Source organism: Bombus vancouverensis, chromosome 17 (assembly GCF_051014615.1).
Source record: "Bombus vancouverensis nearcticus chromosome 17, iyBomVanc1_principal, whole genome shotgun sequence".
In the NCBI taxonomy this organism is placed as follows: domain Eukaryota; kingdom Metazoa; phylum Arthropoda; class Insecta; order Hymenoptera; family Apidae; genus Bombus; species Bombus vancouverensis.
In genome coordinates, this window is record NC_134927.1 from 1,564,645 (window position 1) to 1,592,564 (window position 27,920).

The window sequence follows — 27,920 nt, forward strand, 5'->3', positions numbered from 1 at the left end:
TCGAAGAAGAAGAGGAATCAGCTGTGATTTTCAAGCCACGCCGAGTCCGATTCCACAAAAATCTTCTGAAGAAAACTTGAGGGACCAAGTTCAATCTAAGAAGGGGGGAATGTCACAGATGAAATCCGACTAAACAAAACGATAGGATAGCGAAATTCCAAGCGCCTTAGCATGAGTGACTACCGGGGTAGCATCCGGTCACTCTACCCGTTCTCAGAAATATATGATCGAAGCCTTTTCCCACTCCCACGAATAAAAGAATTTAAATACTCCCCCTAAAATCATCCAAGTCAGTCTTGAACAGTCACGCCTAGAGCTCGGAAGTGTATTGTAAACCAGAAAAAAATAAAGTTCCTTTCTTTCTTAAGTTTCTTTCTATTTTACGTGACAACCACCATGGCATTCAACGTGTTAATATAAACATACATTTTATTATTGTTTTTTACAGTCTACAGCATATTACTTAATTTGTTATATTATTTGTTATTAAATAGGTTTTGGAGTTTGATATTTATTGATTCACACAGATTCAGCTTTTACGTTCTGTATTTCACCACCATGTACAGCCATATAAACACACCAGATACACTCAGATGATTAACACGTGGCGGACGCCAAAACAAAAGAGCGTCGTTAGAAGTCGTACCAACTTTGCATGTAGGAACTAGTAATCACACCAACCTAATATTTTCTTCAACATTATTATAGTAATAGTTGTTTATACTAATGAAAAAATGTACACAGTAAAGTTGTAATATTACATCAATTTTGTTTTAATTTGCCTATACCAGAACACGAGTGGTCTGAATTGACACCGTGCGAATCGCGGTTGCTACGTTCAATAGGAATGTTATGTTACTATGACAGAGATATGTATATGTATATGTATATGAATGTGCATCTCTCAAACGGCGAAATTGGATTTGGAAACAATTTCTCTTTGCTAATTTAAAGATAACCGAATATAGTTCGCAAATATAAAATGGTTTAAGCATAATGTTACTGGGGACACTACTTTAGCTCCGCGTTGTTTTCTCCATTTCCAAATTTATATGCTTTTGCTTAGTTATAGATTTCGAAAGTATTACACTGTCTGTTTTTGTACTGCAGCTGCATTTATTGGGACTCTACTAACGCTTTAATTTCAGCAGCGACGGAAGAGAAAGTTTCTTCAGTTGCCTCTCGCAAAGCGCGTGTTACATATTCCTCCGTAACGTTCTCGTATGCCTCTTTGGCTGTAACATACATAAAGAGAAATGATAATTATTTATCCTGGTTTAAAGTTACAAAGAGATATTCCAATTAATAACCAATATTCAATTAATAAACATGTCTAATCATCCACTTGCACATTAATAACAAAAGCGTCAAAAATAAACAAATACGGCGCTTTATTTTTTCATGCGATAATTATGTAATTAATGATATAGACAGTTTGCTATTTCATCATACTGAATATTAAAAAAGTTAAACAATACTTTTACAGATGATTACAAACCTTCGTATTTCTAATGGGGATAAAATGTATCGATATCATCATACGTTATAACCCAATCATTCTCTTAAAAACTAGTATAAAAGTTCCATCGTAATCTACAGAACGTTTACGTTTCAAAGAAAAATGTAAAGTAAGTGATTATTGTCTGACTGTTTATTAACGCACATTAAAACCATAAATGTGGCGAATCAAATTTTTCAGCAATCAAATAACAACAAATTATTCTTCCACTTGTGAAATATACCGCTGTGCAGTAATAACTAACTATAACTACTACATTCACTTACTATGTAAATTAAGAACTAATACTACATCATGTTTTTTGACATTGATCTTGACAGTGATCTGTTGATTTCGTGATTTCCTGTTCTTCCACGTGACAACGGCAGCAAATATCACGATGTTGACTTAAATATCGGAGAGATCTCTACAAAAATTAATAAGTCCACTGCATCTATTTACAATTCCCTGGAAATGCCTAAGAAGTACGGTAAAAACCACAATACTGGTGACAATACTAAATTAACAAGAGAAGATCGTTTACGAATATTCAAAGAAATTGTTATTGGGAATAAAAGAGCCAGCGAAGTGACAAGAATTTTGGACTTTCCGGTGATCGCACAACGTGCCTAAAAAATATTGTGGCAAAATAGAAGATTAAAGTAGACCAAAAAATCATTGAAACCACCTTTTGAGCAGGAGCATAAAAGAGTAAGAATGGAATTCGTTCAAAATCACATGTCATAGCGTGAGAAGTGAAAAGATATTACATTTTCTGATGAAAAAAAATTTAATTTAGTCAGTCCAGGCAGATTTAAACATTATTGACACTCTTTGGTTAAATTTCGGTGAAGGAAGTTTGATGATGTGGATTACATTCAGTTATTTCCAAAAAGCACCAATTTGTATGATCTCTATAAGAATAAATTCAGAACAATACATAGAGTTAGTAGATGATTGTTTGATTACGATCCTTTAAGAAAGTCACGAAGAAAATGTTATCTTTCAACATTCGACAAAAGGATTGGAGACTAAAGTGGTATTCACGCTGCCCGGACTTCCAAAAACTTAGTCGGAATGCTATCAAGAGCCGTATATAAGAGAGGCAAACAATATAATAATGTTACTATACTACAATATTTCAAAAATTAATTTGTAATATGGACTATCGAATATTGGAAATGATTAAGCGTACTAGTGGAAGTACATGTCATTAATATCATAATTTTTATGTTCTTTGTAATAATTTGGTACATTGTACTTTACACATTACGTATTGCATATGCGTTATTTTGTTTTTATTCTTTTTGTCCTGGTTTGCGGTATATAATAGGTAAGATTTTTCCGATGATTTCATATGTAGTTCCTTAATATTTTCATTAAAAAACGACACTACAAAAAATGTTTCCTACATCTGGCTCATCTCTCGAAATCACTTGAATTTCGTGAAAGTAATTCTCATATCATCGCAGATCGAGAAAATATTTACGTGGCCTGTTTTAGGTGAAGCACCTTGTATATTGGGAATTACATCAGAAATATTGTTTAATAACCGTTTAGGCCTAGCTCGTTTTCAGAAAGTCTGGTGAGTGGCTAAAATAAAACCGCTTTTGAAGAAGAATAAGGATCAATCGGACCCAGTTAGTTATAGGTCCGTATCACTTTTTCCTAATATTAGCAAAATTTTTGAAAAAATCGTAAACAGAAATGTTATCAATTTTTGTCATAATAATGGTCTTATGTCAAACAAATAGTGAGAATTTCGCAACCACAACTCCTAAGAGGTCACCACCACTTCTAAGAAAACTCTACATTTGGTCTAACATAACTGAAAATAACACCCAGCCTCGAGATTAGCTCCGATCATACACCCATAATAATTACATACAGAAACAAACCAATACTTTACAACAATCCAGAGACACTACGCAACAAAACCACCAAATGGCAAACTTTTAAAGAAATAATCGAGAGCAAAACCAACTGCAACATCCCATTGAAAACACCCGAACACATCGAACAGGCAGTAACAGCACTCACAGAAACTATCCAAGAAGCAGCATGGACGACTACTATATCTGAACCAACCAACAGACAAACGAAAATAATTCCACCAGACGTACTTGAACAATTTAGAGAAAAAAGAAAAGCAAAAGCAAAATGGCAAAAACATAGAACACGAGAAAACAAAATACACCTAGACAGACTTGCAAAGGAAATAAAAAAACAAAATAAAAGTGCACAACAATAACGAATTCACAAAATTCATAGAGTCACTCTCTGCACACGAGAACTCCAACTACTCCCTGTGGGAAGTTACGAAAAAAATAAAGAAACCAACAAAACTAGTCCCACTAATCAGAAAAGCAGACAACACATGGGCAAAAAGCAGCGAAGATCAAGCTGAAGAATTTTCCATCCACCTTTACAACACATTTACACCACATAATATCAACAAAAGCAACCATAATAGTCATACGGACGAGGATGCGCAAACCACTAGTACCTCAACTGACAAACACTACACCATACCCAAAACAATAGCACAAAAAATTAGAAACATAATCGAGAAAACAAAAAATAATAAAGCACCAGGAATCGACCTAATCAATGGCAAAATCTTGAAAAACCGTCCGCCAAAAGCGATAAGACAAATTACAATAATAGTTAACGTAATACTAAGAACACAATGCTTTCCTAAAATTTGCAAACTGGCACAGATCATAGTGTTACCTAAACCAGGCAAAGACCCACATCAAACTACATCATACAGACCAATATCACTACTTCCTGTGTTTTCTAAAATACTAGAGAAAATAATATACGATCGCATAAAACCAATAATAGAGAAGGAAAAATTAATACCGGATCACCAATTCGGATTCAGAAACAAATACTCCACTATAGAGCAAATGCACAGACTGGTCAACGAAATAATACTAGCACTAGAAAACAAGCAATACTGTACAGCCGTCTTTATGGACATAGAGAAAGCATTCGACAAAATAAACCACAATAGCCTTCTACAAACAATCAGGAAACAATTCCCGGAGCAAATATACCAATTAATAAAATCTTACTTAGGTAGCAGAACCTTCGTAATAAAAATCAAGGACTCCGAAGTACTCCGAAGTCAAAGACATCAAGGCAGGGGTTACGCAAGGAAGCGTTTTAGGACCAATACTATACACGCTATACACGGCCAACATATCAACAACTACCAATAGCAAAATACTGACATTTGCGGACGACACAGCCGTACTAGTCAGGCACACTAACCCAGAAACAGCAGTCAAATTACTACAAGAACGTATCACAAAAATAGAAAAGTGGCTGCAAGTTAAACAAATTAAAGCAAACCCCGAAAAATGCAACCACGTTACATTCACACTGCGAAAACAGATACCACCAAACATTATACTGAACGGCACGCACATAATACAAACAAGGCAAGTCAAATTGCTAGGACTCCACCTAGAAACACAACTCGCATGAAAACAGCATACTAAATCAATAACAGACAGAATACAGATAACAAGGATACAAATGCATTGGCTAACAAGTCGAAAATCGAAATTAAGCATGGAAAATAAATTAAAAATATACAAAACGATCATAAAACCAATCTGGACGTACGGAATACCACTATGGGGAGACAGCAGCAATGAGCCATATAAACAAAATAGAGACAGTACAAGCTAAAATTCTTAGAACAATAGTAAACACCCCATTGTACCTTAGAAACGAAGATATATAGAAGGACCTGGGAATACCAACGGTCATAGAGGAAATTAGCAGACACGCAGGAAAATATAAAGAAAGAATAGGAACACACCCAAACCGGCTAGCTGTGGAAACAATCAACACCTCAAACATGGATAGAAGACTTAAAAGGAAACACCCAACAGACCTCACAAAGGACACAACCTAACCAACACGAAATGGTATCCCACTGGGGGCAGCCACCCACATGATAATCTAACAGCTAAAAAAACTCTACCAAATATCCAAACTGGACAAATTGTGAATGTAAACAATTAAATAAAAAAAAAGAAAAGAAAAAAAAATTTGGTCTTTTTAGTTTTCTCAAGCACTGAAGCTGAGATGTAGTTGTTGTCCGTGATACTTTTAGCGCTCGCTGTAGATGTGGCTGCTGAGGTACTGCTATTTTTCTTCTAATTTAGATGCGTGGAAGAAAAATAGGACACGGGCGCTGGGATTCGAACCCGGGTCCCGAACTTTCGTAACCTAAGGCGCTAACCACTGCCCTACCGTGGTCCGGTTGTAGTTACTGTCGAGTGACGGTATTTGTTGTCGAGTGCCGCCACAAAGCCATAGACAAAAGACTGCGACGAAGTCAGACCATAAACAGTATACAGGCGACGTTGGCTTCGGGATTTTTAGTTATTGGGTAACACAGCTAGCGTGCGGATCTGGACCAACTCAAATTGTATTCTTACTTATAATTACACTTCTGCATTAAAATATATTTCTACCTTACAATTCATCCACGAGTTTCTCTGTTTATACATCAAATAACCTCAACAATAATAAACATTTTTTACAGCCCATCGATACTAACGCGCAATACGCTGCCATGGACACACAGCTATGGATTGAGTTCATTGTACCGATCATTTTTTGCGAATATCTCGGAAACTAAGCGAGACCGTCGATTACGTATGTAGGAAAAATCGGAGGTGAAGTAGCTTTTTTGCAGTTTGACAATTCAGTCTTTTCTTTGAGGTATATTATAATTTACGACCGACCTATTTCAATATTGCCAAGTGAATGTTTCAAGTGAAATTTCCATAGGAAATGAATTTCTACCACATTTTCGAGATTTTCTACAACTGCGGAACATCAGCGTGTGAGCAGCACGTTTCCTCTGACAGCGGTCTCCTGTAATGGTTGCAGATCCTGCAACTGGATCCGCATACAGGTAGCTGTGGTCACAACGGAATAACTATAGCGCGTTGTTTGAACGTACCTCAACTTTGTGCTTATGAAAACCGCACCTGGTAAGGCTTCGCGCCAGGTACAGATACGTGAAGAAAATAATAACGTATTTGCTATCGTAATCTAAAATCTCCGAAAAGTTTTCTATCTTATTCGGGATACCATTTTGTTAATTTATTTTCATCTCGACACAAGTTATAGATTAACTTAGGTATCATTTTTAAAAAATTATAGATTGTGGCTACTAAGTATAAAATATAATATGAATGAACAATAATTTTTTATGAATATACTAGGAAACTGATAAGAATATGATTAGGAATATATACGTATATATACTAACAATTACTCACATTTTATTGACAAGTGTCCAAAAAGTTCGCAAGCTGCCAGATTAAACGCATGAATATCTTTTGCACCTTGAGTAGATTTTCTGGCCCAAATATAAATTCTTACGTCTCTGTACTCCTCTTTATTTTCTTTAATATTTGATTTACCTCTCGTAATATATATATTGTGTGCTATTTGTTTATTTTGCAAATAGTCTATTATCAAAAATGCCCAATTAACAAAGTCATCCATATTCTGGACATTGGAATACTTTATACAAAATCCTTTTGCTGGGTAGTTTCTTAATATTTGTATAGGCCCTGCATGTTCTTCAAGATCCTGAAAAATAGTACTAGTGTAGATAATAATGTTATACAATAACAAATATCAGTGTTAACGAAATTATATTGAAAAGAAAATTACAAAAGTTGCAATAAATAAGCAAAGAATTTAGCCTTTTATCCATCAGTAACATATGATAATTGTTATTTAAATTTTCCGGCATCTATTTCAAGAAGGTTTAATATCTGATAGACATTACAATTAGTTAGACTAACACGTGACGTTATATATCAATAACGTAACGATATATCAATTGTTAATTATCTTCACCATTAAAATGTAATTAAGAAAAGTGAAAGATAAAATGATTGTTTTATATTGTTCTCGTTAATGATATTAATTAGATTAAGTTGCATTTTTCTGTTAATACTCTCCACATATGTCAAAAAATATACTGGATGAGTAATAAAAATGATTGTAGTAAGAAAGTTTAAAAGAAGATTGTAACGAAACAAATTATGAAATAGTATTGTTAAAATTATTACAATTGAAAATCAGTTTACTCTCTGAGAGACTTTCCTAATTACATGTTAGCATGTTTCTATACATCCAAAATAAATACTTGAGCAGATGTCTATCTTCTTCTACACCATTTACAATAGGAGGTGCAGCTACAAATTTCTTTTACTTGGGATGATAAATTTAGTCCCACAAATAATTTTTATATCATTAATAACCATATATTTATTACATATTTTCTATTTTTCACAGAGAATGCTGCAAATAGCGAGTCAGAAGCTTTTAAACAATTTATATATGTCGGGTTATCATTAGAATTTAAGGCGCGTAACGATTCTTCGTTTGAATTAGCCATTGTTTTACGAAACAGAAATTATATTTACGCGAATATACAAGATTTTACAAAATATTATGAATAATGAGTTTAATGAATGATAAGATTAACAAACGATAAGTTTAACTAATGATTAGATTAAAGAATAATAAGTTAAACGAATAATAAGAGGAACGAATAATATGTCTTACGAATAATGAATTTAACGAATAATGAGATTGATATGTTTTACGAATAATGAATTTAATTTACGCTATTAACAATGTTCCGGAGTTCAAACGAATCCACGGTCAACGGGATAACTCTTTACTATGCGTAGAATAATTTTAAACACAAAAATACGATTGCTGAGACACTCGGTAAATTGCTCGATGTATCACTTTCCAAGGCGATCACACGAATGAATATCTGATGAAAATCTTTTTCGCTATACAACTGCATTTGTTTGTTATATGCTCGCTGGAGGCATCGAGAAAGATCCAAGCGCCGTTGCTAGGCAGTTTCTGTCTGGAGTTTGATTCGTAACACAACGTGTGTCCCATTATATCGACATCTCCAAAGTACAATTCTATGTGATTTCTAGGGAGAACAATACAACCGATCCACACCTTGATCAGGCAAAACGTTTATCCCGTGACCGTGGCTACGTTCGGCGACCAGTTGTCACCTCGAACCCACTTTCGCTATCACAAATATCGAACAATTACAAATGACAACAATTGCTTAATTACAGCTATGATAAAATCTAGGCTAAAGCATTAGAAGACTTTCTCAAAATTGCAAAGGGAAGGCTCCGGTTTTCCTTTCATCTCCGACATATATATTCAGGGGCTCAGCTCCCTTATCGCGATAGTTAAACAAACGTAGTAAAGCTGTTGTCAAACTTTAACTAAAGTCTTATTTAAACCAAAGTCTTCCATTGCTGAAGAATCATGATATTACTTCAACATCTCTTGTATTTTCTCTCCTGGTATAACCAGCAACCACGAAGAAGTCAGCCGATTTCCGTTTTCAAAATATTGGAACCAAACTTCCAGAATTTCAAGTCTACCAATAATATTTCAGCGACGCGGAAGACTGGCGAAAGCAACAATTTGACTTTAAATTACGCAAAAGCTATTATATTTGCAACAAAATCTTTCATACCACAAACTTACATAGCTACATGACATTATCGAGTGACAGCAATTTCGCTTTATGAGAAGTAATATCCAAGCTATTAACCCCTTAACCTACGATTTACGTTCGAGAATTTTGGACCGAAAACGTAAACAAGCTATTATATATTACATTATATATTATATTTGGCCCGATCATCATACATCATACCACTGCCCGTTTACATTTGACCCGATTATCGTACTACGGGCTATGCCCGCAGTTGTAGGTTAAGGGGTTAATAAAAAGATGGAAATCGAAGAGAATGTTACAATCGTCCTATACCCCGCGGCGTACTTTTTATTTGCTTTGCTGAAATTATACGAATTATTGTATACAAGGCAATAATACTCCTTATTTTCTTCATTATTACGTTATTCATTTGTATTCTTCCTCTTGATGTTTTTGATGCGAAGTCTCAAATAACTGGCGATCAGTCAGGTTGCAACTGATCGCTTGATATCACAAACCGTGAACGATATTAACGCTCAAGGTGGAGGTAAATTAAAGATACCGAGTAGTAGTACGTTTAGTTGATTTATTTGCACTCTGTACATGAAGAGAAGCTAGCAAGTTAAGATGCAGAGTAATGTTGTGTTTAGTTGATTTATTTCCAGTGTTTAGTATACACGGAAAGAGTCACTAGCAAGTTACGATGTTGACCGATTGAAGATTGGAAAACTATCATCCTTCGGTGATGATGGTGCTGTCGCTGAGGAAAATTAGTGATAGTTGTATCTAATTTGTATTAGTGATAGTTGTTTGACAATTTGTTTTTAACCTCATCGATTTTCCTTTAACTTTTCCCCACATATCAATAAGTCATCTACGAATAGAACTAAGTATACATCATTGATCTCATACTTTACATAGAGATAAGAATCACTCTCGCTTCTTTGAAATTCTAATTTTTTCATATAATCGTCGAAACACTCATACCAAGCTCTTGAACTTTCACGCAATCCATATAATGCCTTTGATAACTTAGATACTTCCCCGCTTTTGTCGTCGTAACCCATAGATTGTTTTACAAGTATTTCCGACTTTACAGCTCCGTTTAGGAATGCTGTCTCTACATCCATTTGCATAATTATTGAACCATATTGACAGCAATAAAATAATAGTAATTTCAACGCCTGCATTTTTTTTACTGGAGAGTATAAATCTTCCTGTACTTATTTTTGTTGGAAGCCTCGAACAACTAGTCTCGCTCTCTGACGATTATCAGATTTATTCGTATATGTCCATTTCAAATATAATATTTTCTTGTGTTTTAGTTTCTCTACTAATTGTCAAGTTTTATCTTTAATTAAACAATTCATTTCTCGATCCATTGCTTCTTTCTGTGAATCTCTGCCATCTCACTTAAAGTCTCTTCATGGATTTTAGGACTATCTGCGCTAACTACATTCACGTAAATGAGATATGAGCTCGTTTGGCCGTATCTTTGAGGTTTCTTTCTTTCCCGTTCTGACTGTCTCAAACCATTTCCTTTATCATCAAGTTTCCCTTCTGATTTGTTACTTAAGTTCCTGTCCTTTTTTGCTTTAACTTTTTCCGCAGAGGTCTCCGTCCGCGTGTTACCCTCGCTCCGAACCGAACCGAAAACCCAACTTTATTTATATAATCAAGAAACAATTATAAACCTCACTCTTTGATTTCAATGTATAGATCTATGCGCCTTTACTGTAGTGGCCTATAAATGTCAAAAAATATTTTGATCCATCATATCCGGTATTAGTGTGAGACCCATTTAATCCTTTCGCCACTGGAGGTTTCTCCGGCGAGGCGCTCCCGCTGAACGAGCCGCCGTGCCAAAACTATTGAAATGTTATTGTTATTTCCTTGTATATAATGACTTAAAAGTTGGTGAATTAATTCCAGGTGAAATTTTGCCATTGATATTTGTTTGTCAGTTTTTAATTCATATAAACAATGAGAGTTCCAAACACACATATCTATTAAATAATAAAAATATTTTTATACAACTTCATACTTTTTCGTTCTGAATGCATGGTGTTTATAACCATGTTTGCTTTGTCCACAGTTCTCATCAACCGACTATAATCGACAATACGCTCTGCTTTTTTAATCATTTCTTGCGTGTGATAATGACGTTTCGTGTGAACAAATTTTTCATTGTGGAAAGAACGCAACATATACACTTCCCTCTTGTCACACCATTTCATTGCTAATAAAAGACTTGAGGAGCGGAAACTCGCTTCACCCATTTTTAATTTTTTCTGGGTAATTGGAGTGCCCTTTCGCCTTTCCTTTACAGTTCTATAGGTATTAGTTCCATTTTTATATAAAAAGATAAAAAGTGCTGGGCTTCTGTACCAATTATCCAGATAATTTGCCTAAATAAGGTTTCAATAGTTACACGACTATAGTCTTTGATTCGCAGATAATTTCATTTTCGCTGCTTACAGTACTCAATGATCCACTATAAATAATAAGACCCTGTACATACCCAGATTGGGTATCACATAAAATAAAAAATTTTATCCCAAATCTGTTTTTTTTTTTTTTTTTTAGAGGGAATGTATTGTTTAAACGATAACCTTCCTGTACAAAGGAGTAAATCCTCATCAAGGTACAAGTTTTCGAAAGGGTAAAATGCCTTCTGAAAACTTTGTCTGGGCGTATCGCAAATTTGCCGTATTTTATTGCTGTATTCATAACTCCCCCAAAAATTTTGCTCTTGAACAATTCATCGTTAGATCAATATTCACAATATGACACTTTTTTATTTCGTGGCATTAATAATTTGATGGCGAGAAAGCAACAAATTTCTGGAAGAGAATTGTTTCTGGAATTTATCGCATTAGCATCCTGATCAATTCTGCTCCGATAATCGTTTGTCGTGCCAACAATGAAATTTATAAAATTTTCAGAAGAGAACAATTGAAAAAAATCTAAAACTGGTGCCGAATAACTAATTGATATTTTTATTCCCGAATGCTCACAATTAAATTTATGAATATTTGGCCGGAATGATTCGTTAGTCCATGTAATTTCTCTGGTATCTTTTCCAGATTCAGTTGAAGTGTTTGAGGTATTTCGTCCGCGAGAAAGAAATGAGGCAAAACAAAATACTAATGCTACGTGTCCAGAGTAAGATACGTGATGTGTAATAACTTCAATCACTCGTCGTATGTACAGTACACGGCATTTTACAAAGAGCAATTATTTCGCCCATAGTACGTCAGTGACATTTTATGCAGAGCGACTGTAGTCGCCCGTAGCAGCGAAAGGGTTAAATCGGTATGTACCAATTCTAAAATTTCGTGTGCTTTACTGCGGTTATTTTGGAAAGGCAAAATGTGCATTTTATTCTGGATGCAGGTTCCACATTTCAATTCTATTCTGTTCACAATTTTCTGGCATTCCCTCAACTAAGTTTTTCTTACATGTCGTATTTAAATAATTAAAACTATTACATGTCCCAAGATTCTGTGAGATTTATCTTTTAGTGTCATCTTTTACATTTTTTACATGAGACTCTTGCCTTTCAATATAACTATTTATCTATCTTCCATCTTGGTTACAATCCACCGTAATTTCCATCTTGGATGACTAACAATCGCAATTGTGTAATCAGATGTTCTCTAAGTCTTCGGTTTCCAAAAACTCGTAAAAATGAGAAAAATAAAACGCGTAGATAAATTGTATGGTAGAAAATATATTTTAATACAGAAGTGTAAGTATAAGTAGGAATATAATCTGAGCCTGTCTACTGTGTGTCTTCGTCCCAGTCTATTGTCTATACGCTGTGGATAGCTTCAGTGCTTGAGAAAGCTAAAAAAACCAGATGTTACGTCGCGTAACCCTCTACCTAGCCCAGGCCACACACCGCGGGCAATATGGCAACCAGATGTCTTCGGATACTCGCAGCGTATCCTCCATAGTTTCAAGTACCTTCCATAAATCTCATAGATTTCCTAGAAAAGGTCCTTCAAACGAAACAAACATCTGTTTCCGAGGAATTTCTAGAGACTATTGTCTACCACGGCGAAAAAGGGAAGTTAGTTTTTCTCACGTACGCTGCAACTTTCCTCCCACTAACCACTTTCTCTCGAGCGCGGTTAAGACCCTTCGTCTAACCAATTAACGACGAAGCCTACTCCCTCACTCTCCTAACTCAAATCGTCACGAACAAATCCGATGGTCCCGTGCGCTAGACACACCCATCCTTAGCTTTCCTCCGACACAGCATCGTCTCCCAAGGGAGTACTGATTTTACATCCTTCGAACGGTCAACATCCTTCGACCGGGTATACACACCCGTAGATCAGTCACTCACTCATCTCGTACATACGCACCAGCGTAACTGCCATCGTTATAAGTTGTTGGAATAAACGGTGAAATATAACTTACTATACTGTGTCATACTCATTCAACCACCTCTGTTATCTTAACCGAAACAGGGAAACGACTACTTCGCGGCGTCGATTAACCGAATCGTAGCGAGAATTTACGCCTCTCGCTGACGCGTTTTCCTCGCGACCGCGTCTCTCCGCGAACGATCGTAACAAGGCGAGTAATTTGAATTCTATAGAATTTACATATACATTTTAATATATATATGTCGGGTTTACATTAGAATTAGGGTTAAGGGCGTGAAACGAATCTTCGTTTGGGTTACACGTTGTCGTTATGCAATAGAGAAGACATTGACTAGTGCAAATACGATTATTATAGAACCGGACAAGTAACCGCGGTAATTAGGTACTCGAGAAACTAATGACAATGATCCTAGGCTCAATAACGAATCCGCGGTCGACGGGATGATAGATGAACGTACTCACAAAATCTAAGTCGGACGCGTAATACTCACTGGTCGCAAAGAGCTACTCCTTTCATCAATGAGATCGCGAGCGAGAATGTCTTTCCCGTCCCGATGATGCCACAGAGGAAAACTATAATGGGGTGTGTCTAAGGACACGAGATCATCGGATTCGTCGAGAAAAGCCTTCGTTCAGAAAGTAAGGGAAATTGGCGTTGCTGCTAATTGGTCAATCTCCATATCGGTGGTTAGAAAAAGATGCTAGCCGCCCTCGAGGGAAAGTTGCTAGTGGGAGACGCCGCTCGTTGAAAAATATGTCTCCCCTATCTTCCCGTAGTTGGGACAAAGACTGTTTGTCTGTTTGAAGGACTTTAGTTAACTAAACCTTAAGATTTATAACGGGCCCTCGGGCTAGCCGAACATGTACTGCGGAGACGCATCGACATCTGGCAATCATCTTACTCGAAGAATAGGGTCTGCGTGTGGCGAGCCACGGGACAAAAACCGTTGGAATGTTTACTGTCGCGTGTCGCCACGAATATTTCTTTTAAGGAGAGCAATAGAATTACTCCATACCTTTGTTAGGCAAAGCGTTCATCCCGTGACCGCGGCTACGTTCGGCGACTGACTGTCGCCTCGAGCCCAAGCTCATTATCACAACTCTCGAACAATTACAATCGGGTTGAATAACTACAATTGTTCAGTTACAGCTATAGTAGACTTTAGGTTACAATGTTGCGGGATTATCCAAAATTCCAAAGGCTCCGGTGTTCTTTCATCTCCGACATATACATATGTTATCTATCGTGCATCGACCTATTCTGAATCTTGGTTGTGTTTCTGAGAGTATTTTCTTCCTCTCTACTTTTTTCATTGGTTGTTCTTTTAACATCATTGCGTAAACCTTATATGCAGTATTCAATGGTAATAGCCCTCTGTAGTTGTCTACTTCATGTTTACTACCATTTTTATTTATGGTTGTTATTTCTCCCTTTCTCCAATCTGTCGAGAGGTCTTCTTCATTCCAGATTCTTCTTACTATTTCCTTTAGTTTCCTTCTGGCTTCTCCTGCACCATATATTCATGCTTTATTTTGTATCTTGTCTCTGCTTACTGCTTTTCTCTTGTTTATTCTTCCTATTTAATCCTCTATTTCCCTTTCTTCTACTTCTCCTGCATATCCCTTGTTTATCTTGTAATAGGTCATTGAAATGTTATTTCCACTCTTCCATCTTTATATGAGCAATTGTCTTGCTTTTCTTCTTTCTCTTCCCATTAACATATGCCCATATTTCTGCCTTCGTTTTACAACCCCTTACCTCTTTCATCTTTTCGTATATTTTTTGTTCTTCTTTTTCTTTACATAATATTTTATACTCTTCTTTTTCTGCTCTTTATACTTTTATATTCTTCTTATGTCATACTTGTTTTACTTTTTTGGTCTTTCCAAGACATATTGTCAGTGCCTTTTTCGTTTCCCAGTATTCTGCATCCTACAACTTTAGTCTTCTTGTTCTTCCTCATTTTCGTTCGCGTTGCTTCTATTAATTCTATTATGCAATTCGATGAGCGAGCGATGATAGCGGTAGAACATACGATTCACACATTCGTCTTTTTAATAATTCCTATAGATTTTCTGTGGGTCTGAGGTCGAAGTTTTGTGCAGAACAATCCAAAACTGGAAATGTTAGAGTTTTTAGCCAATTTTGTATGTTTTTGCGTATATGTTTTAGTTCCTGATCTGGTTTGTGTGAGGATATTTTTAATGAGTATTACTCCAAATGTTAGATATATACTGCAGGTTTCAAATTTGCTGCAAATTGAACTTGTCATGGAGGGAAACCACAAGCGTATAAATTTATTAAATTATAATTTATTGTTTTCACCACTTGTTCTGCATTAGCTTCATATTCATAGCATTTATTATAATTTATATAAATAATTTTATTTCTTATGTATAGCGCAGTGTTCTATTAAAAATTCGATAAGAGCTTGTTGAAAGTCAAGCCAAAACTTCACTCCGAGAAAAAGCATCAAGTTAAGATATCGTGGCAGACCTGAGCATTATAAATCGACTTCATTACCCTCTTCATTTATTTGAAATTTTATTTATACATTTATTTTGTAGTAACTGATACAAAACGAATGTCATGCAGCCATTATACAAATAAATAGTAATAAGAGTTAAATAGTTTTCAAGGGATAAGTAATCATGTGAAGAGGAAGAGTCACTACCTTCCGGTATTCACTATCCTACTATAATAAGAGTAGCTGCTGGAGGTAGCGAGTGAACTTTTATTATCCAAATGATCTTGTTCCTCGAGTCGTTTGGACAAACGTAGTCCTACTGTATTGTCAAAAAATTTCTTACATTTCCTCTAACCACGATAATTGTACATATTATGTTTATTTTTCATGTTTCTTATTGTTTATGACAGCGAATAATGATTTATGCAAAAGCTACTCATCATTTTGTTCATATAAATACTAAAAACTTTTCTTTTAAATTTTCTTTGTACATACAACTGTATAATTTGGTTTGCTCACCGTGTGCATTATTATCATTATTACAATATTTAGTAAATAAAATGGGTTTCACGAGTTATAAAAAAAATAAAAGAAAACGATATGTGAAATTGTTGATTTATGATATTTTAAGTTAAGTAGTTATTTCTAGTTATTTCTAGAGTTATCCCATTTATTTATAAGGCAAGTACTAAGGAATCGAAATAAAATTTCCCTATTGTGAATCTTATTAAATGTTTCAATTGTTTATGAATGTTTAAGTCACAAAGAAATCAATACAATTGGAAGTAACAGATTACCATGTGTCCCCTCTATCATAGCAACATAACATTCTTATTAAGCACCTATAGTCTATAATAATAGCCTGATACTCATGATCATCGTGATGACTGCCCTATTCCAATCGATTGATTCCTTGACATAGCAACTACCCAATACACTATATATATAAAAACACCAAGAATATCAATAAAGAATGGCCCTCTCATTCAACATTCAATCAACTATATAATATATATAATTATAATTAAGTATAAGTATACTTGAACACCTCCTTTCCACCCTGAAAATAAATTTATTACAAAATTATGAATTTTAAAGTTTTCATTTGTTTTTTTAAAAAGAATAAAACTTTGTAACACATGTTATAATTTGTTAATACAGTAAGTTATTAATTTTTCACACAGATATTCTTGTGTGATAATGATAATTTTTTAATCCAAATTGCAGTTCAGTTGGTGGTCTACAACATTCATTTGTAATATTTTCCTCTATCTCCACTCAGTCCCCAGATATAAGCAACTAAGTAAGAGAAGAGACTGATTTTTACAATTATACCACTTCTGATTATGTATTGTTGAAAATAATCTCTTACCTTGAACAGATTCTCATTCTCAATTGTCAATAGGACCACATTAAGCGATAGAACAATAATTAGAATTTTTTTAATGAAATGGATTTAATTTAATTCAATGTAACTCGACTGGACTAGTAAGATATATATATATAAGGAATAACAGAATAAAAATGTAGTTACAATATATTCCAGTAACATCCTCCATCTCAAGTAGTATAAATGCCAATGAAGATGGTTCACAGATGCAAAAGCACAAAGACTGTTAAAAGCCACCCTGATATATCTGCAAACAACATATTATCAAATTGTTAAGCTTTAGTTATTTATTTACTCCAATTATTCTTTTTATTCTCTGTAGATCTTATATCGAAAACTCAAGTATATTTAAGCTCTTGGTTATTTAAAATAGTAGATTAAAAATATTATTTTATTATAAGTATAAATATAATATGGATTAGATTTTGAAATATGTAATGTTATTTCTTTGATCAGAATTTCACAATTGGATTCCATTGAACAATAAAATCACAAACTTAACCGTTTGAGTGCCAAGCAGCGCGATCGCGCTGTTTAGATTTTGTGTCGAAAGGTCCCAGTACATTTGAACTGTATTCTGTATTTCATTATTACCTTCTCAATAATTTTTATTGAACAAAACTTGAAATATTTATAAACTATGTCATAAAAATAACAAATATGACGAGTGCTATTGCGCCGCTTGTTTCTCTTCGCAATCGATTAAGACAAGCGTTAGCACGCTGTTCGCGATTTTTCGACACCTGAGACTCAAACGGTTAAGACATTTATTGTTGCATGTTGCACAAATCCAAGATAGTTAATCCATTGCCTTATGATTTAAGTTCCAACATCGCGTGCTGTAACCAACGGCAGGGTCGAGCCATTTCACAGTCTGGCTGAGCGTTCAAAGTTGTGTAAATCGCACCATTCTTCTGATCAGTAAGGTACAACTGTAGAGGACAGGTATATATGGATGTTTGACCGTGAGATTTATTGGAGGTTATCGTTTGTTGTCGTAACCGTCGAATTTATTTAAAATAATAAATTAATGTACAGCCTATATTCGCTGAGGCTTTAGCACAAAGTATAAATCGCAAAATAAAATCGCGGATAAACACTCGATAAATGCTCGTCGCGTAACTTGGTAGATAACTCGTAATAACACTTGGATCGCTCGTTACATACAGAAAGATGCTCGTAATACTCGTAGATACTAAACTCTTTTTGGTTGCGTCGGTTTATTTATACTGGTCGATGGGGGGGGGGGGAGAGTCGGAAGATTAAATCGTCGTTGTTCGACGGTTATGCGTAGCGGTAACATTGTTTTTCCCGGAGTCTATTTGTTCTTACATTACTTGTGTCCTAACGATCTTGATAATCCGAAACAACAACATGATATGAATTGTCCTCTGACTCATGTGCCGCTACACAACTAACTTTATGTTGCAAGATGTTTGATAAATAGCTACTACCAATTGATCATTGAACAAGAAAGATTTGTGGGACTTTCGGTTCGATTCGGAGCGAGGGTAACACGCGGACGGAGACCTCTGCGGAAAAAGTGAAGTGTGAAGGGAAAAAGGAAAAGGACGCACAAACTGGCATGAAGAAGGGAAAATAAAGAGTGAGCATACGAGGAGCAAGCAAAAGAAAAGCGAAAAAAAAGACTAGAACAAGAGAGAGCTATAAATAAAAAAAACTAGAAAAGAAGAGGTTAGGAGGTCAGAAGCGCGGCAAAACAAAGTAAGGTAGGGAAACGGCAGATGGCGACAAACAAGGGAAGACCAAGGAGCACTGGTAAAATGGGAAATAAGGCAGTCTTCAAAAATACACTGGACAAATACAGCTCGACAGAAAAAGAGACACCAGCCAGGGAGAAAGGAATGGAAGTAATGATGGAAAAAGCAGAGAAAATGGAAAGAGGATTTAAGGCAATGATAAAAGAAATAAAAGGGATATTCGAAAAAAAGTGGAGGAGATGAAGAGGGAAATGAAAGAGGAAGAGGAAAGAAGTGAGAGAGAAGAGTGGGAAAGGGAAAAGAAGGAACCATTGGGCAGAATTAGAAGAATCGCGGAGGAGAAAGACAGAGCAGAGAGAGAGAGAGAGAGAGAGAGAGAGAGAGAAAAGAAGAAGGAACATAGTAATTAAAGGACTGGAACGAAGGAAGCAATGAAGAGACAGTAAAGGAGTTCATAAACGAAAAAATGAAGATAGGGGCAGAAGTAGAAAGAGTACATATGATAAAGGGGGGGGCAAGAACACAATAATAGTGGCGACGATGAAATCGATGGAGGAAAAGATACGGATAACGAAGGAGAAAAGCAAATTGGAAAAGGGTGTATACATAGACGAAGATCTGACGAGAAAAGAAAGGGAAGTACAGTTACACATAAGAAGGGTAGCCAGAGAAAGAAGGGAAAAGAGCGAATATGTAAAGATAGGATACAAGAAACTAAAAATAGAAAACAAATGGTACAGATGGAACGAAAATGAAGAGAGGCTGGAAGAAGAAAGATAGAGAGGGGGAGAAAAATGAAAATAGGGGGAAAGGGGGGTTACAAAGGGGACGAAAACGTACTTCTGGAATGTATCAGGGCTAATAAGCAACAACAGGGAGGTGTGGGAATATCTGAAGACATTCGACGTGATCGGACTCACGGAAACATGGATAAAGGAAGGCAAATGGGGAAAAATTAAAATATAGACTGCCCAAAGAATTCGACTGGAAATGCAGGACAGCAATGAGAGTAAGGAAAAAAGGAAGTGCAAAGGGGGGGGGGGGATAATAACGGGTATAAATAAAGAACTAAGAGAAATAGAATATAAAGAAATAAGTGATAATATAGTTGAAAGAAAAATAATATACAATGACAAGACATATAGAATAATGATGGTTTATAATCAAGATACAAAAGGGACATGGAAAAAATAGAGGAAAGAGTAGACGGAAGAGAAGAGGAAGTGATGATCATCAGCGTAGACTGGAACGCAAGAACGGGAAAAGAGGGAGACAAAAGACAAGACAGTAAACATGGAAGGAAGAACACTGCTAAAGTATCTGGAAGAGAGAGGCTGGACGATAATCAATGGCAGAGATAAAGAAGGAGAGGAGTGGACCTATATTGGGGAGAGAGGAAACTCAGTAATAGACTATGCGATTGGCAATCAGGAGGCGACAGAAGAAATAATTGACATGAAGTAGGAAAAAGAACAGAGTCGGACCACATGCCGTTAGAAATAGAAATAGGGGGCTGGAATTACAAAAAAATGAGGAAAAGAAAGAAGAAGAGAAGGAGAAAAGAGAATGAACAAACGGAAGTGTGGAAAAATACTTGGAGGAATGTAAAGACTGGACCTACAATGGAAGAACAGTAGACGAAATGTGGACAGAAATCAAAAAGAAGATAAACGAAGCAATGCCAAAGAAGAAAGTGAAGATGAGGAAATGGGGCATGGGAGAGAAAGTGTGGTACGACAAGAAGTGGAAAGAGAGGAAAAGAGAGATAAGAAGGAAAGTGAGAAAGTTTATGAAAGGAAAATGCAGTAGAGAAGCGCTCATAGAGGGGAAAAAGGCATTCAAACAGTGGTGCAAACAAAGAAAGAAAAGACACGAAGAAGAAGAAATGGAGAAAATCAAGCAGATCAAAACAGAACAAACAGCGTGGAAATACATAAATAAATGATACAATACTTCTTAATGATACAATAAGGTTAATTGAAAATACTTATAAACTATAAACAACAATGTGATATTAGTAGTGTAAATAGTTATAATGTAAATATTTTTAAATGTCAGAAAATGTTAATAAATCATGCCAAAATTTCAAAATTTTTATTTTTCCTATTAAATTGGGATTGCATCACTGATTAAGTTTTATGTTATAACAATTAGAGTTTCAAAAATAAAATAGAATCATAAAATAATTACTTCTTTATTCATAAAGCATTACTACAATAATCTTATTTTATTAACTGAATAATGCTTAATAAATATTATTAAGAAAAATGAAATTTATGAGAGTACTGTGTATGTTTTATTAACTTTCCTTTGACATTGCATTTTTTAACAATCAACATATGTATTTATAAATTAATTAAAGATTTAATTTCTGTACTTTTGCTTCAAAGGTGGAATATACTTACGAAGACAAACTCAAGGAAAACAACTCAATAGCTTTCAATAAGCTATGCTTTGTTACAAGTTGAGGTAATTGTTTACATCTTTGTGGCAACAGCAGAGAATGACAGTATTCAATCGGACTAGCATTAATTGCAATTATATCATCTTTGTCTGTATTATTTAAATTCATTATTTGTTCTTCTGACACAAGTTTTGTAAAGTTAAAGTCTTTCCCATTGAAAGGTTGGTTCATCGAAATAATATTTTCTGGAGATCTTCTTTTATAACCGCGATCAATATTTAGCTAAAATTAATAAAAATTGTCAGTATTAAATATTAAGAAAAATAAATATTATTTATTATAAGATTATTAATAATAAAGAAAATTTTTATATGATTAAAACAAGTTTGTATATGTTTTGTCAGAGGACAATATATAATTGGATTGTTCATATAAAACCTTTATAAAAATTTGAATCATTAAATATTTTAAACATTTAATGCCTGTGTCTAATGAATAGAAAATATCAGTACATATAAGAATTAATCTTATATAAAGTACTATTTATCTTCATCTTCTCCTTATAATGTATTTTTTCTTTTGTGAATCTGTTTTTTGATTTTTGGATTTAATGTCTAGATTTACATAAAATATTGTCCAATTTTTTTAACACCTTGTATATAACACCTTAAACAATTTACTGGCTTAGCAGTTTCTGGAAGTATGTATATCTCTCTAAATAACAGATGAATTTCAGTGTATTTATAATTCAAAGGGGCTTATTTACATGGTTAAGGAGATTCCCAAACCGCATTTCTCTGGTGATGAACTATTCAATAGGTTAACAAAGAGAAACATCATACAAAAAATTTCTGTAGAAAATTGTGGCATATTACAAACATTACGAACTTTTTGACAATTTTCTTTTCGTAAAAGATGACAAATTTATAGAATTACAGATTATATATATATGTAATAATGTAAATGCTTAGAATAAATCGGACGATCGATTCTGGAAAATCGAGTTTATTTTGAGAATAATTAAATTCAATACAAGAACAGTTAATAACAAATCCACTACAAATTTTACCTGGAAAATCGATTTTCTAAGTCCTAAATTACATTTCTTCTCTCGTGATCTATTCTATTCATACAGTTACATATATATATTAGGTTGTCCGAAAAGTTTCATTCGTTTTATAAGGCAATAATAGATGCACAATGTTTTTTGTTTTATATTATTTTATTGAATTATGCACGAACATAATAATAGAAATATAATGGAATGTGTCATACCTAATTCAATAAAATAATATAAAACAGAAATTGTTGTTCATGTATTATCACCTTATGAAACGAAAGAAACTTTTCGAATAACCTAATATATATAGAACTATAGAATTTATAAATTTATAGATTTTTAGGCTTTTTAATAAGATATTCCAGTGGTGAATGTGTCAAAAATCGATTTCCTCAAAAATTTCACGCAAAAAAGTAGCTTTTATGTTTTGGATATTTTAATACCTTCTATATATAATAAATATAGTATGAAATTTTAGAATTTGTGTTAATTTGAAGTATCGTTCAATAATGTGACTTACAAAGTAGTTGAGTGAATTCGAGCTCAATATAAGATCAATTATTTTTTAGATGAGAAAAAAGTTGAAATTTGATATAAGATGTTTTTTTGGTACTATCATATGGCACATCATTACATAAATTTGGTTGGAGGACTCTTTTGACCCCGTTCACTCGCTATACCTTTTAGATAAAAGTAGCTTTAGATAAAAGCTACCATTTTACTAATTTTCAATTTCTTATGATGTTTAGATATTTTGCAAATTTTTAACCACAATTTTTATGGATTAAATTACTGGAAGTCATATTCACAAGGCACAAGTATTCCAAGATCTGGTTAATGACTAAATGTACAAATGAAGGTGCAACATCCCATTGGGAGATAAAGTATATTATTGGCAAACAGATACAGGTACAGGTACAAGCTTATGAGTACAGAAGTCTTCCAACAAAGTCTCAGCCACCATAAATGTCCGATGCTGAGAAGATAGACAAAACTGTGTAGGTTCGGCATGCCATAGGTAACCACATCATTGTTCAAATCAATACCAACTCATTTTGCCAACTAACACTCTGGCAACGCACACATGTTAATCTTTTTTGCAAAAAGATGTTAACGAGATGCTAGTCACAACAATTCAGTAATAGGTGACATTTATAGCAGCGATGCATGTTTAACCATTTATGACGGATATACTCATCACGTCAAAAAAAGGCAATATTTCATGTTATAACAATTCATGTCAGCAATAAAATTAAAAAATAAAACAGTCATTTCATTATAACTTAATTCTATATTATAACAGCCACACATACTCTGTATTTGGCCATTATACTTCATCGCTTACTTTCTGTGACACATTTTAGGTATACAATTTTCAAAGTTTTCAAAGAAGGCGCAACAGCTAACTGGTTAATCAGCAATTGTATACTCCAATGAATGTACCATGGCGCGCAATATGATTTTTTTCAAATATTAAATTTTCTAACAATGCACCCTATGGGCATTAAAGTACTGAATACTACAGTATTGCAAATTTATTTACTATGCAAAAAAAGACAATGTTATATTTATGATTGTATATATCTTTGATTATATATATTGTATATATCTTGTATATTTGACCTTTGCTCTTATAATGGAATACTTTTGCAGAGTGAGGATCTTCCCATATGCAGAATTTTAACTAAATCAGTAATACAAATGTCTTGCAGTTCCCATGTTATTTGTTGATGAATTTACATATATATGAATCAATAGAATTGTTTTTTTCCTTTCATTGTGTTACAGTTATATTAACTAAGTCATACTAGAGTAACTTAACACATTAGCACCGTGACTCACATATATGTCATTTGAATTCCTTTGCTAGAATCTAAATGATATATATATATATATATATTATTAATATATATATATATATATATATATATATATATATATATATATATATATATATTAGTTTCTAAATGCTCTGATGCCAATGTGTTAAAAGATTATAAGTTCTTTGAAATACAATAGGGGCGAGAGACATTATGATTCTCATAATTATAAATCATAAAACATTAAATAATTTTAGTTCATCAATAGATATATATTCCTAAAAGTATAATACATTGATTAATAAATAAACAATCCTGATATTGTATTGACAATAACAAATATATATTCATTGCTACTTCTTTAACTGTTATTTTATATATGATTTTGCACTATAAAATTAATTTATATAATTTTACTCTTATAAATATTCCTAGAATAAACAATATTATCTATATTATATTATTAGATATAATTACAGTTACATAATATTTATTTCATTTTTATTTTTGTAAATTATCACTGATTTTGTAAATATTTTTGTTTTATCTGCTTATTTTTATTTTATAAGTTATCAACAAAATGTACTTGAGAGTATTAAAACAAAGAGATAAGCATATGTAACCAGATTTACATGTACTTTTGTATTAATGACATTAATACACAAAACATATTTGTAATTATTAAAATTTGAACTAGAAAATTATCTCATGAATATTTATGCAAGAGATGGTAAAATTAAAGCATACATTTACACATATGACAAGTGAACAATAAAAACATGTAAAATATTTTATCCTGTAAATTACTATATTACTTAAACAAAATTGTAACAATTAAAAAATATTTGAAAATAAATTAAACAAATATTTATTATAATTAATTATTTAATAACATTACCTGGACTAAAAAGTGATATTTGCCTTCCAATATTTTTGAATCTTGAATGTTTAATATATAACGAAACACTCCATTTTTCTGGGCTTCCATCCACTTTTCTTTTAAAACCAAATCAAAATTAGATTCCTCATCTTTTTTAATATCTTTACTACAAGCACAATTCGTTTCAGTAGAAGAATTGTAGGACATGATTGTGTCGGATTTTGTTATGTAGATTTAAATAATATGAAATCATTTAGCACAACTAACCACAGCCTATTTTAGGTATAAACCATGTGGTGATCTAAACATAACCTAGTTAATATTCTATGTAATATATATATATATACATATGTATGTATGTACTTCACCATAGATTTCCTGCGAAATTAAAAGATACTGACACGATAAAAAAATTATAATGCAGTGAGTTAGAATATGCAATAGTGAATACAATACATGTAAAATGAATTTATACCATATTTAGATTAACTAGTTATATTTATTGTTTTCTTGTGTATCATAATTACTTAGATGAAGTGAGAAGTGTTGTATAATATTAAATATTTATTTTGTATCTTTTATCTTAGGTATTTTACTCTACAATATGATAGTATTACATAATTTTTTTTACATTAAGATCTTATTAATAATATCATTGTATTACTGTAACACTAGTTACAAGAAAGTTATGATACAACTTTTTTTAAGAATTAAGGCATGATATCTTTATTATATTAGAAAATATGTTTAACCCTTTGCACTCCAAATTTTATTTCAATTTTGTTATCAGCAGCTCCTAACGCTTCTAAGTGTTTTATTTGAAATTTACTTTAACCAAAAAATAAGGCAATTTAAATAAATAAAGGAAGAAACAAATTCACTTAAATACCAGTTTTATTCACACTATTGTTGTATTTTGTAATTTTTAGGCGTATGATATATCTTGAAACAATTTCCAGGATGCAATCCTTGTTTTCTTTCGCACATTTCACAAAAAAAGGTGGAACTGAAAGAATGTCGAGTGGGACTCAACAAAGTAGCTCCTGAAATAAAAACTGATGTTGAGTCACACTCGACATAGGAGTGCAAAGGGTTAATACATTAATAAAAAATTAATAATACAAAATTTAACAAAGAAGAAATTAAAAGAAGACATTAAATTATATTTAAAATTTGTATTTCATATTGAATTTTTTGATCTCTGTTAAAAGTTTCTCATGGTAGTATTAAAGCTAGTAAGTATAAGTAAATAAAGATAATTAGTTTAAAAATTGTTATTTTAATGTTTGATCTCTGAATTAATTTTTTCATTTTGATGCTAATTTGAAATTTTATTAATTTTAAATGAAATCTTGTATTAGATTTAACTTTTGTTGAAAAATATAAGAGAACATTTTTTTCTATTGTAACTTTGGGAATATTTTGATTACAATTTTTTTCTATTTTCTTTTCAATATTATTTTTACTATCTGATATTAGTTATGAAAATCATTGTTAAAGCTTGGAAACGCGCACGTCGATTATATTAACTATTCGTTACAAACACGCACAAGGGCCGACTTCCGAAAATATGCATGCCTAACCGAATAGAATAGTGGAAAACCATAAATAAGGGAAGAGAATAAGAAGCGTATCAACGCTATGTTACAAACAGCACGCCAGCGACATCCATATACCCATTCATCAAACACGCACAAATGTCCAAGGACACTTGAATTCCTTTCTTTCTTTTTTTTTTATTTATTAAAATTTACAATCAATTCTCGCATTGAGAATTTTCAGTAATTTTTTCTGGCGTGGCGCAGTGACATGGCTAATTATTTATAATAAGTTAATACTTATTATAGATAAGTATAATTTATAAGTAAGTATTATAAATAAGTAAATATTACTTAATTTAAATAACTAATTGAATCTAGCGTTTAGGTCTAGCGGGTAGTGTCTCTTCAGCCTGCGGATCTGATCCGACGTATCAAATAGTCTAGTGATTAGGGGTTTCGGTGTTTGTTGACTCTTTTGCTATATCTGTCGCTATATTTTTCTATTTCCTCTTTGACTGTTGGTATCTTGAGATCGTCATGTATTAGTTCGTTGGTGACATACCTGTTAATTGATGTAGGTTTGGGGTTGATAATTAATCGATTCACACAGATTCGATTTTCTCTATATATTTCTCCGCCTCGTACAACACGTCTTAACTCACAGGATACACTTGGTCAATTAACACGTGGTCGACTTCTAAGACAAAAGAGCGTCGCTAGAAGTCGTACCAACTTAGCTTGTAGTAACTAGCGATTATACCAACCTAACTTTTCTCAACAATACCAGGGTGCATTTATAATGGATCTTAGCGTTTTCCATTGGAAGCGTTGAAGTATTTCAATGTTGGAATTATTTCTTGTTCCCTATAGTTGGATTCCGTAGGTCCAGACAGGTTTTATTATGGCCTTATAGAGGGTAATTTTATTCTGTGTGCTTAGTTTGGAGGATCGGCTAGTAAGCCAATAGAATTTTTTGAGTTTGTCCTTTAATTGCTTCGTTTTGTCTGTGATGTGATTTTTCCAGGTCAACCTCCTGTCCAGGATCATGCCCAGGTATATGACTGTGTCCTTGCTAGGAATTGTTGTATTGTTGATGGTGACCTGGGGGCAGGTTTGCTTTGGGAGCGTGAACGTTACATGTATGGGTTTTTTTTCATTAATTTTGAAGCCCTATTTATGAAACCACTTTTCCATAGAGTCGAGATAT

The 27,920-nt window shown here is 33.4% G+C and overlaps 1 protein-coding gene across 7 annotated transcripts; it reads right to left on the minus strand.

Annotated features, from left to right (window-relative positions):
- Positions 1-528: 528 nt before the first annotated feature.
- On the minus strand, positions 529-27,411 carry LOC143303853 (GDP-D-glucose phosphorylase 1-like). 7 transcript variants are annotated; one of them, XM_076625830.1, is made up of 6 exons: positions 27,276-27,411; positions 25,191-25,288; positions 21,414-21,694; positions 17,432-17,534; positions 6,811-7,126; positions 529-1,235 (listed from the first exon to the last, which is right to left on the minus strand). In XM_076625830.1, the coding sequence occupies exons 2-6, from the start codon at positions 25,278-25,280 to the stop codon at positions 1,117-1,119; spliced, it is 909 nt and encodes a 302-aa protein (XP_076481945.1). In that variant the 5' UTR covers positions 25,281-25,288; positions 27,276-27,411; the 3' UTR covers positions 529-1,116. The 7 variants fall into 7 exon arrangements, with proteins under 7 accessions (XP_076481945.1, XP_076481946.1, XP_076481941.1 ...); XM_076625831.1 differs by lacking the exon at positions 27,276-27,411 and adding an exon at positions 26,723-26,779; XM_076625826.1 differs by lacking the exon at positions 27,276-27,411 and adding an exon at positions 26,723-26,763 and having other exon boundaries at positions 25,191-25,338.
- Between the last annotated feature and the right edge of the window lie 509 nt (positions 27,412-27,920).